At 40.4% G+C, this 14,499-nt stretch overlaps 1 protein-coding gene across 2 annotated transcripts in view; it reads left to right on the top strand.

Annotated features, from left to right (window-relative positions):
- ATP6V1H (ATPase H+ transporting V1 subunit H) overlaps positions 1 to 14,499 on the top strand; it is a 126,247-nt gene that overhangs the window by 94,735 nt on the left and 17,013 nt on the right. For both annotated transcript variants that reach the window (XM_008000631.3, XM_008000630.3), the window contains one exon: positions 3,359 to 3,472. In XM_008000631.3, coding sequence (XP_007998822.1) covers positions 3,359 to 3,472 — 114 coding nt within the window. The remainder of the gene's footprint in view (positions 1 to 3,358; positions 3,473 to 14,499) is intronic.

Here is a 14,499-nt window from a genome sequence, read left to right as displayed (position 1 = left end):
TCCAAAATTAATATCATTCCAAAATAATCTGTTTTTCTATGGAAAATTAAAGATCTTTAGATAAGGCAAATATAAATGTAGCTAATAGTCAAATCTGTTACTCATCTAAAATGTGTTAAACATGAAAAACAGACGGATCGATGGTATATAGAGCCCTCTTAGATTTATAAGTGCTAAAAAGCAGATGAAGATAAAAATATGATCGTTCTAAAATCCTGAAAGTGAAAAGCTTGTTGAAGAATTTATCTTCTCACAGCACTGCCTCAGTAGCCAGCCAGTGTTTCAGATGTTCCTTTTGGCTATGTTGTGCACACCTGACCTGCTGCCAAGGCAGAAGCCTGCTGTGCCTTCACGTAATTCTGCTCTACTGCTCCGTTCCTTTCTTTCTCCCTGCTTTCCTGTTTCTCCCTAAGAAGGATGATCTCTCCCACCATGCTGTACCTTCGTTAGACTTCCTATCACCAGTAACTGCTGCAGTCGATCCTCCGTGCTTTTCCTGAAATAGCCTTTTTGGGCCCAAAACTGTGGCCATGCTAATTCTTTTCTACGTCCTTCCAGTGGCTTATATTTACATCATGGACTAATATAGTCATTCTTTATTCTGAAGCCTCTCACCAGCATAACTTATTTTCTCTGCAAGCTCCAGATCCTTCTGCTTTGAGATATGTTGTCGAATTATTTTCTCCTCATTAAGACTCTGCTTTTTGAAACTTCTCAAAAAACAAAACAAAACAAAACAAAACAGTGTTTTCTCTCATGGTTATAGGAGGTTTGGTTTTTTTTCCCCCAAACTTTATGGATGTTCAGTGGATTTGCAGACCAACAATTTGAACTAAGTTTTCTAAAAGATTAATCATAATACTCAAGCATTTTAAATTACGTAATTCTTTCATGTCAAGTATTAGAATTGTTTTGTTTTTGAACTTTTACCAAGTTATCTAGAATAGACTTCTTGAGTCATAAGAAAGGATCGCTGGGCGTGCTGGCTCACACCTGTAATCCCAGCACTTCGGGATTCAGTCGTATTTTGCTCACAACATGGCAGTTTTCTGAGATTGTATTTTGATCCTCATTATTTATTGGTTCCAGAATTGTGAATTTGCCCACCTCCTAAAAAGTTTATTTTCAACACCCGTGCCAATACTAGAGGCGCTTTCGCAGTTATCCGTGGGCATGTATAGAATTGTCGAATAATTGGAGTCGCGCATGGACACATCCGCAGCTGTGGGGGAACGGGCAACGTTCCGCCATCCTGTGTTCTGTTTTACGCTAGAAACAAGCATCCTTTACGTGGTCTGTTTAGTGCCATATTTTTTTTTTTTGCAGTTTTTTGGGGTTTTTTTGTGTGTGGGGGGGGCGATTTTGCTGTTTAAAATTGCCCCAGACCTTCTGCTGGAGTGGTGTATAATGTTCCTAAGCGCGAGAAGGGGCTGTTACGTGCCTGTGGAGAAAACTCGTGCATTAGAGAAGCTTCCTTCAGGCAGGAGCTATGGTGCTGTTGGCTGCTAGCTCAGGCCTCAGAGGCAGTCTGGAGAACAAGCAGCCTGTGACCGTGCTCTGTGAAGCTCAGTGGGGCTCCAAAGCTGACTGTGAAAGGACCTTGTCAGCTATTTTAAGGATTTGGGTCCTTTGTTTTATTTTTATTTATTTTTTTAAGAAACAGGGTCTTACCCTGTTGTTCCAGCTAGAGTGCAGTGGTGCGATCATAGCTTACTGTAACCTTGAACTGGGCTCAAGTGATCCTCCCACCTCCGCCTTCTAAACAGCTGTTTCTACAGGTGCATACCACCATGCCTGGCTAATTTTTTATTTTAATTTTTTTGTGGAGACAGCATCTCATTGTGTGACCCAGGCTGGTCTCGAACTCCTGGGCTCAAGCAATTTGTCCTAGCTTGGTCTCCCAAAGTCCTGGGATTACAGGCATGAGCCTGGCCTGGGTCCTTTTGTTAAGAGAAGTAGAAGCCACTGAATTTTAAGTAGTAAAAATAATATGCAGAGTTTTGCTAAGATCCCTTTGGCTACAGTGAGAATGGGAGGCAGGAGAGCATCTTGTATCATCATCGCTGCAGAGCTGGGCTTGGTGTCCTGCAGGGACATAGGCTTTATGTCCTTTAATCATCACAGCAATGCTGTAAAGATGTCCTTGTCCTCCCTATTTGTCAGGGAGGAATTTACCAGGTAAAGGACTTGTCTAATTAACATGTTCGATAAATGGCTGAGCTGATTTGTTAGATAATGTTTTAAAGTACAGTGCCTGGCATGCAGTAAGCACTCAGTTAATGTTTGATGATACTTACATTATGTTCTTTTTGTTCCCCTCAGTTCAATACATTTTTTTAAAAAAACCATGCTTTAAAGAATAAAATATAAAAAGGTATGCAGATAAAAGCTTCCCTTTCACTCCGACCCCATCTACTTATTTCTTTCTGACCCCAGAAACCTTACTGATCTGTGAGATTGTCTTAAACCACCAAACACCATACTGTATTAAGGTGCCACTTGTCGCTGACTATATAATAGGTATCCTCCACTAGACAGGACTGGTGGCTGAAGAATGGACAGGGCAGTCCACACTGTTTTGTGGAAGTTGAGACTCCACAGCTCCGTCTGTAACCACACTTTTGCAAAGGAACAGAAGACCTATTTCTGTGCATGACGAAAATAACCATTTTTACTTTCCTTTGTGTATGTAATAAGTGGATTTTCAGGGTGTTGGAAGTGTGGTGATAGAAAGCAGTGTCGGTTGTCAGTCATCTCGGTGCTCTTGAAGATAGGAATGTTCTCCTCCATCTCACTGCCCAAGTCACATGGCATATCCCATTGTTCTGAGAAACCGGTGGATATCTTAAAATCAGTAGTCTTTTCCGGGAAATTAGCATGGGTGCTCTTTAACCCTCTGTTCCCTGCTATCTACCTCTAAGCCCCTATCTGTCACACAGCACAGTCACTGGTGGGCTTGATATTGATTGTATGTTATTATGAAAATTAGATGGTGTTCAATACTGATTTTAAACAAGCAAGAAATACTGATGATAAAAACGTTAATACTCAACCACTTAGAAAACCATGATCTAAAATGCTGGTGACTGGGTGGTATCTGGGCAGATCATACTTTTCTGGATTAGAGATGAGAAATGAGGACAGCTGTTGGATTTATCATTAGGAATTCAAAAAAGAAAATATTTGAATACTGTAAATCTGTGGTTCAGGGAAAATGATGTAAAAAAAAAGACACGTTTGGTTTATTTACGTACATTGTTACTTTCCTTTTTAGCATTTTGGTATTTGAGATGCCTGTTTATAAACTGTGAATTTGAGAGTAATTGCATCTTCCTCACCACCTCTCTCCCGTTTGCAGGGTCATCGAGCAGCTCGGTGGGAAGCAGTTGGTCATGAACCACATGCATCACGAAGACCAGCAGGTCCGCTATAACGCTCTGCTGGCCGTGCAGAAGCTCATGGTGCACAACTGGTATGCCATGGCTTTTTGCTTACACTCGTACATTAGTCTGCAAACTCTCACCTGCCATTCTAAAAGTTCTTATGTAAATACTTTGAATGACCATCTTTAAAATCAGTGAGTTTGATTCAAAATGTAGAAATATATTTTAGTAATTCAGAGCAATAGCACAATAGTTTTAAAAAGATGGACTGCACTCAAGGTCTCGAGTGTATATTCAAAATAATAATTTCAAAAACAACTCCAGAGGTAACTCAAAGGATCCTGTGACATAAGTCAGTCAGTCCTTTTTGGAGTTGAATGCAGTTGGACTACTGATTGCTTTAAAGACGCCACAGTTTTGCAAGGCTTGACTCTTTAGCATATGGTAAATTTTACCAATTCACATAAAAACCCTAAAAGCTGATGAAACTCAGATTCAGCTCTCACATTTCATTCGTATAGTTTATGCTTTTGAAGTAACTAAAGTTGTGCTTCTTTGTTGCCTGTTTTTATTTTTAAAATAAAAATTAGTGACTTTTTTGTATCCACTTAAAACAAGATCAATTGAAGAGTAACTACTTAGACATAATAATGGTGAGCCCTTTGTGTACATAATAGAAGAAATGAAGAAATGAAGATTCCCCTTGGCATAGCTGCTTTTAGCTGTAGGTTGGGTGTCCAGTGCCTTCATCACTATCCTAAACAGTTCAAATGCCTCTCCATTCCCCAGCCTCTGGAAGGATGCTCTGTTTTGGACTATTTTTGTTAAGGCATCAGGAACAAATAGACATTGCTTTTAACTGACAGTAATGCTAGCAGCCCTTCCAAAGGAGAGGATTAATGATGCATTAGCATGGGTGCATTTTGAGGATGCAGGCAAATACAGTGTAGGAGACTATCCAGGAGTGCTGCTGTGGTATCATGTGTTAAATACCATGTTCCTGCCACTTAACACTTTTATCATAAATAGTGACATTTATGTAAATTCTTACAACTGCTTTTTGAGCACTTTGTACTCTGATAAGTTAAGTGTACAAATTTGTACCTTGATAAGTTAAATGATGTTAGGTATGATGGAAGTGAGTGCAACTTTATATAGGATGATTAGAGAAAGCCTCCCTGAGTAGTCACATAGCTAAGATGACAGTAATGAAAAGGAACCAGCCATACAGCTCTATTACTGGGGTGAATAAGCATTTTAGGTAGAGGGAATGAGAGGTGAAAAGGCCATGAAGTAGTAATGAACTTGGCTTGTTTAAAGCAATGTACAGGGACTTATGGGGTTGTGACACTCAGGGTTGGAGGTGCTGCTGGCATCTAGTGGATAGAGACCAGGAGTGCTGGTAATATCCTGTAATGCAGACAGTCCCCAGCATTTAAGAAGTATATGTCAGTGCCGAGGTTGGGAAACTCGGATATGAAGGATGGTCAAGGGCAAACTCTGACATGAAGGACGGTACAAGGGGAAAAATACGGTTCAGGAGAGGTAGGCAGAGACGTGATCATGTAGGGCATTGTAGGCTATAATTTGACTCCTGTAAGATGAGTTGAAAACCATTGCAAGGATATTAAATAGGGGAATGACAAGGTGTGGTTTATGTTTCGAAAAGGTCACTTTGGCTACTCCCTGGAGAATGGATTGTGTAAGGGTAAGTGAGAAAGAATGAAGAGCATTTGAACTGGTTCTCATGATAGTCTGGGGCTGAGATAGTTGGTGGCTTGGCATAGACGATAAACATTGAGATAAGAAGTAGATGGAGCCGGGCGCGGTGGCTCAAGCCTGTAATCCCAGCACTTTGGGAGGCCGAGACGGGCGGATCACGAGGTCAGGAGATCGAGACCATCCTGGCTAACACGGTGAAACCCCGTCTCTACTAAAAATACAAAAAACTAGCCGGGCGAGGTGGCGGGCGCCTGTAGTCCCAGCTACTCCGGAGGCTGAGGCAGGAGAATGGCGTGAACCCGGGAGGCGGAGCTTGCAGTGAGCTGAGATCCGGCCACTGCAGTCCAGCCCGGGCTACAGAGCAAGACTCCGTCTCAAAAAAAAAAAAAAAAAAAAAAAAAGAAGTAGATGGACTTGGGGTAGATTCAGAGCTAGTGCTGACAGCACTTGATGGGCTGAAAATGTTTTTACTTTTTTCCATAACTTCAGTGCAAGAAGAATGGGATCAAAACAGAAGGTAAAAACCCTAGAATGGTTTTTATCTGTTTAGCAGGAGGAAAAACTTCAGGTCTGTCAGTAAAACTTAGGATTCACCACTGGATTTCTCTCCCTACTTCACTTTACCCCAAGCTAGATTTTTCAAGATAAATCAATTATTTAGTAATTTCATATTTTATGGTTTGTTTATATCTCTTTCAGGAATTTAATTTAAAGGATGTTGGCATTTAATAGAATTTGAGGCCGTTGCAACCAATGAGCTTATAGTTGCCAGATGTTTTTCTAAAGTTTCTGTGAAAGTCAAAGTTTTATTTTCTCATTGTGTCGAAATTAGGGCTATTGAAATATAATTATTCTTTTATTAGTTTATTTCTCTTGAAATCTTTTTTGTTGGATCTAGTGGTTTTCTTGTTTTAAAAAATGTATATTCCTAATATGAAAGGCAAGATGTGTGTGAAACAGGATGTTTGCCAGTGGAGGATGTTTTTTGGTTGAGAATTTTTGTTGTTCAGATGATCATGTATTGAAGATGAAATATTTAAAATTTGACGTTTTTCTTGAATTTAGAAACTTGGTGTAGTCTCATAGTACCTTTCTCCGTGTATGATTATAAGAGGAAGAGTATTCTGTCTTTACAGGGAAATACTATTTTATTTGCTCTTTATGAGAGAGTATTCTTTTTTCCTTTATCTTTCTAATTATATGCCAAACTTTTAAAATTTTAATGTTTTAGCTATGATTCTTTCCTTTGCATTTAATGGAGAAGCTTAGTGTTAGTATTTTCCCACACTTCCTTCATAGAGAAATTTTTATATAAAGGAAGATTAAAATTCACCTGTGATCTCTGTATTTGATTGTGACTTACAAATTTCTATGGCTCCGTGTGCCGGAGAATGAAAGTTACTCAAGTAATAACAATTTATTACAATACCAGTTTAATATGAGACTAAATAGAATACCATTTGGAAAGTAATCTTTTGCAAATTATATCTCCAAATGTAAAAGAGGTTTGGATCAATACCTTTTTTCAGGTAACCTAGTTGTCTATACTAAACTATACTTATAAAGACTACCTTTCTACCTGCCTAAAATAGGGGCTTTTTAACCTAAAATATGTTACTGGGGTTCTAAAGAATCTATAAATTTCTCTACATTGTTTTCTTTTGTACCAAGTGAAAATTTGAAAATACAGTGGAGTTTTTCTTTTAGCATTGGCTTGATTTAAATGGAAACGAGTTATTGTAAATGGTGTATTTTAGCCCTCCACAGTGAAATAGTTATTTGAACATAATGAAAATGCAAGCACAGATGAAAGCATGGAGGTCTGCGTAACAGGCAGCAGCAGCAGCACTTTGCCTGCATCCCTGGGCTTTTCTGCCCTAAAGGATTTTTAGGTTTTTGATATTGCATTATTCCTGAAGTTTTTGTTTATCAGATTAAATTGTAACTTTGGATACAATAAAGTTAACATTTATTACTTTCTGCCATGAATTTAAAAAATGTTAAGTATAATTTCAAAATTATATTTTAAGTGTAATTTATGTTACTTAAGAAATCATGGAACCGGCTCAGATATGGATTTTGATTTTGATTCTGTTATAAGGAGTTAAATATTAAGTTTCTTGATAATGTAGAGATACATTTGAGTTTATATCACATGGAGTATAGAGTTATATAATGGGAAAATACTTATTTAATTATTTTATGATTGATTTCAAAACTGTATCCTTGAATTGTAGGTGTTAGAATGCCAGCGTTTCTCCCCTTCCACATCACATCTGTATTTCTGTGGAGCAATGGATTATAAATAACCCTGACTGAGAGTGGGTGAGGAGCGGTGGGGGAGGAATAAAGTTGCCGGGGAGGGAGGGAACAGTGGCACCCACTGGGCGCCCTCAGCTGGGAAGCCTGAGCAGGCCAGTCCTACTCGTGGGCCTCCACAGCTCTCATCTTTTTGTGCCCACCATGGCATTCCTGGTGCGCCCTTCGTTCTTTTGTGCAGTGCTGGATTTTTATATTCATAAATTTGGCAGAATATATAAACAGTGACAACTTAGAGAACTTGTGTGTATACACCTAATTCATCCATTTAACATCATAAAATGTCAATTGTTTTTCTCCTACAGAATGATTTTAAATGTAATCAGCCCCTAATGCAGAAGCAGCAATATGTGCGTATGAACAGCTCAGGACTTCAGGAAACTGACGTTTGTAGGTAGAGGATCTCGTGTAGAATTTTCTATTTTTGTCTCTAGATGCTTATTTAGCCCTTTCTTAAGCAGCATAATAAGTTATAAGAATGTTACCATCTCGATTTTTTATGCTTAGGTAAATTAATATAACAAAAACTCAGCAGGCTGAGGTTATGGATGATACTACTTTGTTCTCTGGTATTTTTATCAGCTTTGCGTATTTTAGTTATTCTGTAAGTGCAGAGGCATAAATACAGTGATTAGAAGAGTTACGAACTAAAGAGAAAAAAAAACTCTTGTGTTTTAGCTAACTTTTAGGATAATAATCAAGTTACCAAAACATTCCACATGATTTTCAATAAACATAACATTTCTAGATTTAATATTTTCCAGAATTAATTTCTAATTTCTAAATTAATTTCTAGATTCTCTTTCTGGGTTTCTGGAATTTTCTAGGTAGCTGAAATTTTTTGGGTACCTGGTCTTTTTCTGGGTACCTGGAATTTTCCACATTATTATGACATTTTTAGTGGAGGAACATTTGAAAATGTTTTTAATGTCATATGTTTTGTGTATTTGAAAAAAACAAATATAACTGGATTTTTTAAAATATGAAAACTAATTCCTGGTAAATAGGAATTTTTTACAGCTGTTATCTCACTATCAACTGGTAATTCAGCCTCCCAATTGAAGGTTGCTGCTTCTTTGCAAGTTAGAAATGTTTCCTAAGACTGTATTAACTTTAACTTTTCTGGACACTATGCACCACTGAATTACAGTTGATTTGGAAATGCCAGCATAACATAATCTCAGATTGTTGCAAAGTATCAGCCTAAGTAAACATTCAGAAGAGCTGGAAAATAAGCATTTTGAAGTAAAGAAAACCCCTGATGGATAATGTAGTCTGTGGACTTTATAATTAAACATAAAATCAGTAACAGGTTTCACACATAGGTGCACATGACTAAGTGTGGGGAGCTGTGGATCTAGTTCATGTTTTGGTTTTGTTTGCTTATGATTGGCTTCTTAGACAAACAGGTACCTGAAGTGGGATTTAAAGGATCAGTAAAGCATAGACGAAAGAAAAGGCTGGTCTAGTAAGGAGAAGTAGAGAAAAATGAATTAACTTGCTTTGGTTTTCATTGCTTTCTCTTCCTTCTGTGTGGGTGGAGCAGTTACATTTGTGGTCACTTGGCATATTTCGTTTCATGGGCTTTGTGTGTGTGTGCAAACGCACGCATCTGTTTTGTTTGTTTGTTTGTTTGTTTGTTTTTTTGAGGCAGAGTCTCGCAGTGTCGCCTGGGCTGGAGTGCAGTGGCGCGATCTCGTCTTACTGCAACCTCCACCTCCTGGGTTCAGGCGATTCTCCTTCCTCATCCTCCTAAGTAGCTGGGATTACAAGTGCCCACCACCACACCCAGCTAATTTTTTTGTATTTTAGTAGAGACGGCACATCTTTTAAATCCAATAAACCTCACCAGAATGGTTGGCAGAATATACTAAAAATTTAAGATTAAGCAAACTTTATATTCACTCTCTAAGAGATTTAAGTTTTCGAATTATTTTCTCAGTGTCCCTTTATGTATGTCACCCAGGTGTTACGTCTTGATGGGGGAAAAATGTTTCATAGCTAATGGAAATGAATTGACAAGTTTTTGTCATTAGTAAAAACCTAAGGAATTGACCGAAAAGAGGGGGAGAAGTATCAGCCTATTGTGTTAAGAAAGGTACCTCTTTTGTTGTAAATATTCTTTAATTGAATTTTTATTCCATTTAAATTTTAAAAGAATTGTGCAGCAGTGCAGCAGTTACATTTTAAAATCTAAATCCTCTTAGATGAATTAGATGAAGTTTATTGTCTGTTTTTACTTCTGTTTTAAAAAAGAAATTCAGCATAAAGGTGCCAAAGTGTTAGTATAGGGCCAGAGGTTTTCCTAAAAGACCAGGTTTCTCCCACCACACTGTATCCGATCTGTACCACATTCTCCTAGAGGCACCTCTCACACTGGTAGGAGCTGTGCTCTTCTTGCCTTATTTTCCTTAAGGGCTAGGCATTTAGAAGCCTGAAATGAAAACAGTCTCTTGGATGACAGTTTTTCCTGCTTTGCTAAATATCCCAGAAATGTATTCTGAGAAAACATTTCAGTGTCTGGTTTGAACACTATGCTGTTCCATTTGTATCCAGCTCTTTTCTCAGTTAAGAGAGTTATGGGAGTGTTTACTTTTATCTCTGTAATTGTCTCTAATTTAGTTACAGACAGGAATACTTGTTAGAAAATTCAATTTGTGCTAAAGTAGAGAAATAAGAAGTAGAAAAGAAAGGCGTAGCACACAGTTTCAGTACACTGTCGTAGCAGGACGAGCCGCAAACAAAACCCCTCAGATACCAGGTTAAAGAAAGAAGTGGCTTTATTCGGCCGGGAGCATCGGCAGACTTGCGTCCCAAAAACTGAGCTCCCCAAGAGAGAAATGCCTGCCCTTTTAAGGGCTTACAGCTCTAAGGGGTCCATATGAAAGGGTCATGATCGATGGAGCAAGCATGGGGTATGTGCCTGGGGCTGCATGCATCAGTTATCAAGACAGAATAGAACAGAGCAGAAAGTTTCACAGTGCTTCCTTATACAATGCCTGGAATCTATAGATAATACAAGCGGTTAGGTCAGGGGTTGATTTTTAACTACCAAACCCGGCCTGGGGTGTGGCGCCAGGCTGTCTATTGACTTCATTTTTGCCTTTCTGTAACTTTTACTTCCTCTTTCTTTTTCTGAGGTATGAGACAATAAGAGAAGTGGTCTCCTTCCTTATTACCCCCTTTGAGGATCTCACTTATTAGTGGGAGTTCTCATTCTCATTTTCACTACTTAGGTCTTCCTGCAAGACAGATTGATAATGATTCGTGTAATACATCTGTGCCAAGGTTTTCTGATGAACTAAGGTAGCAACAAAACTTTTTATTATTTGAAGGAGCAAGGGTAATACACAGGGGAGCAGCAAGCAAGTTCTTATTACTAGCAGTACACATATGATGAGGGTTTTAAATTCTTCTATAGTTGGAAACTCTTTTTTAAATAAAGACTTAGGATTAAACCTGTGCCACACCTGTACAGGCACATGTGCCAACTTTGTCATGTCTCTAACTATATTTTCAACTACTTGCCCTTGATCATCTATGTGCAGACAACAATTGGTTAGGTTGAATTTTCCACACATTTCTCCTTCAGCTGCTAGTAAATAGTCTAGGGCCAGTCTGTTCTGATAGACAGCATTTTTCATTTGGGTTTCTTGCCAGGCTAAAATGATCAAAGCTCTGCCAGTTTTATTAGTGATTATTTCTAAGATGGCCTGCAACTGTATGATTTAATTGAGCATGTAGCCGGGGGTTTGACTTTTAATAATAGACGTTTTTAAGAGCTAGACATTTGAACTTGTGGGCGTCTGTTTGGGGAAAGAGTTAGTCAGAGTAAAGTTATTTTGAGGCATTAACTTTTTTGCTTCCTAAGGCCATTGGTCTCCTATGTTAGTCTTTCCACAAACATAACATGAGGAAATGCCTAGGCTGCTGGCAATGTTTTTAGCTAAGGGAGGAGGCTCTGGTAACTTTTGGTTTATATGCTTAAAGAATGACTTAAAGACTTGGAAATGCTGCTGGGCCAGACGGGTCTGGGTTCTTTGACTAAGTAATATGTGTACAGTGGGGACACTTTTATATAGGTGCTAGCAAGGACAAAAGAGGTCCTTACCTGGGAAAAAGATTGAGTACAGTGACGGAACAATAGTAAAACAGTATACAGGAATACTACTAGTCCTAAGATGTCTAACTACATTACTTGTTTGAGGAGTCCTCAAACTTGACAGTGCTTAGTTAGCTTCTGGTGTGTGACTAGAGCAGGGCTTGTGGTTTCCTCAGCAGCAGCTCGGTCTCGCCTTAGGATTAGCCAGGTTGGATGATCTGAGTCCTACTGGCTGGTTCACTTGTCCTGAACTGCCGGTGTCAGCCGACTGTGATGGATCCGAGACACAACACCTGCAACTTTAACAGCAGTGGGAGTGAACAAGTTTACAATATAGGGCCTATCTTATATGGATCCTAGAGAAATTAGATTTTACTTTTTAACCTAAACAGAGTCACCAGATTTAAAGGAGTGTCAGGCTTATAGGCATTTTTATGTACTTAATTATGAACACTTTGTATGGCTATTCCTAAAGCCTGCATTTGCTTTTTCTTAAGGTCAATTCCCCTCGTTCCTGGAGATTACCTTTAATTTTGGGGACTTATGATTTGGGGGGTGGCTGACTGAACAAAATCTTATTGGGAAAATACCTAGTTTGTTTGATGGGGGTACACCTGACTTGGAGGACGACCACAGGCAAAAACCTGATTTTAAATGAATTTCCTGGCAATATTTCTTCAGTAGCTGCTTGAGTGTCTGGTTTATGCATTTTACCTTTTTCTGAACTTCGTGGCTGGTAGGCGGCGTGCAGTTTTCATGTGATCTTTAATACCGTTGCTATTTTCTGTACCAAGTCAGCTGCAAACGGTGGCCCATTATCTGAGCTGATTCATAAGGGCGGTCCATATCTAGGAATAAGATCTCGGAGAGGCACACGGGTTACTTTATGAGCTTTTTCAGTTTGTGTTGGATAAACCTCCACCCACCCAGAGTAGGTACACACAAAAACTAGTAAATACTTGTTACCTCCACACTTTGGCATTTCTGTGAAGTCCACCTGGAGATCTTCAAAGGGGGCTGTTCCATAAGCTTGTATGCTGGGCAGAATGGCTGGACCTTGCCTCGCATTGTGCTGCTGGCAGGTAATACATGGCTGTGCCACCGTTTTGGCAAAGGCTGATAAATGTGAGGTGTAGAATAACCGGCCTAACAACTTTTTAAGTGACTCTTGGCCTAGGTGGGTGGTCTCATGCACAGCCAGTACAGCTGTGGCTCCTAGCAGTTGTGGCACAGCTATCTTTTTATCTGGTAAGTGGATCTATCCTTCTTCTATTATTTGTCCTCCTTCTGCCTGGAAAAAGTCCTTTTTTTCTTTAGAATAAGTAGGTACAAGGTCAGGTGCTTGAGGGAGAAGCGGGGCTGTGACTGATGCCCGGTATGCAGCTTTCCTCTGAGTCCCAGCCTCTGAGTCAGCCCGGGAGTTCCTGAAAGCAACTGTAGTGGAAGCTCGCTGGTGTCCCCTGCAGTGCATGACTGCCACCTTTTGGGGCCTCTACACTGCTTCTAGTAGTTGCAAGATTTCTTGCTGATGTTTTATGTCTTTTCCTCCGGAGTTTAACAAGCCTTTTTTCTTGTATAATGCCCCATGTACTTGGAGGGTTAAGAAGGCATACTGAGAGTCAGCATAGATGTTCACAGTCTTATCTACACTTAATTCTAAAGCCTGAATTAAATCAATGAGTTCATCCTTTTGGGCTGAAATACCCTGGGGTAATGATTGGGCTTCAATGACAGTATCCATGGTTACCACTGCATATCCCACACATTTTTCTCCTTGTGGGTTGACGAAGCTGCTCCCGTCCACATACAGCTCCCAGTCTACTGATGCCTAAGGCTGGTCCCAGAGGTCAGGTCTGCTAGAGTAAACTGAGTCTAGCACCTCTACACAGTTAAGCTCGACAGGGCTCTCTGATACCGAGAGCAAGGTGGTGGGGTTCAGGGTGTTACAAACAGAGCAAACTTTGGTACTTGGTTAGTCTAGCATTCGTTGGCCAGTGATGTCCTTTGGTGTTCATTAAAGTCACCACAGCATTGGGGAGCTTTTATGTTCAGCTTTTGCCCAAGAGTCAGTTTAACTGCTTTTTGTGTTAGCAGTGCAGTTGCTGCTAAGGCCCTCAAACACGGGGGGCAACCTTTAGAAACCCCATCTAGTTGTTTGGAGAGGTAGGCCACCGGCCTCAGCCAGGGCCCCACAGTCTGAGTCAAAACCTCAACTGCCATTTTTTTCTCTCTCTGACACATACAGTGTAAATGGCTTTTGTCAGGTCAGGCAGACCGAGGGCTGGGGCTGGCATGAGTTTCTTTTAACTCACGGAAGGCTGGCTGCTAAGACCCCTATTCGACAGGTTCCTGGTCGCCCCCCTTTGTGACTTGGTACAGAGGTTTGGCCAGTACTGCAAAGTTTGGGATCCATAACCTGCAGAACCCTACAGCTCCTAAGAATTCTCTCACCTGCCTTCTGGTCTTAGGCTCCGGCAGGTTGCAAATGACCTGCGTTCTTTCTGATCCTAGACTGTGCTCCCCCTGTTGGATGGTAAATCCTAGGTAGTGTACCTGCTGTCTGCAGATCTGAGCTTTTTTTTGGACACCTTATATGCACAGTCCTCCAGGTGCCTGAGCAGGGCATCTGTTCCTTTGGCGCACCCGACTGCCGTGGCGTCTCCCAGCAGGAGGTCGCTGATGCACTGGAGCAACACGCAGGCTAGGTCTCTGGCGGGAAACTTTTGCAGGTCTTGAGCCAGGGCCTCCCCGAAGATAGTAGGGGAGTTCTTGAACTTTTGGGGAAGCCAGGTCCAAGTGTATGAGTGGTGACACCTGACCCTGGATCTTCCCACTGGAAAGCAAGCAGTTTCTGGCTGTCAGGAGCTAGTCTGATGCTAAAGAAAGCATCCTTCAGGTCCAGGCAGGTGAACCAGCTGGCCTCAGTACATGAGCAACTGGTGGCAATCAGCCTAAGTAGGGCTATGAGTCTGG

The sequence above is a fragment of the Chlorocebus sabaeus genome, chromosome 8 (genome assembly GCF_047675955.1).
Source record: "Chlorocebus sabaeus isolate Y175 chromosome 8, mChlSab1.0.hap1, whole genome shotgun sequence".
Classification (NCBI taxonomy): domain Eukaryota; kingdom Metazoa; phylum Chordata; class Mammalia; order Primates; family Cercopithecidae; genus Chlorocebus; species Chlorocebus sabaeus.
Note: the sequence above shows the minus strand (reverse complement) of the source record. Positions and strands in the feature narration are given on the sequence as shown.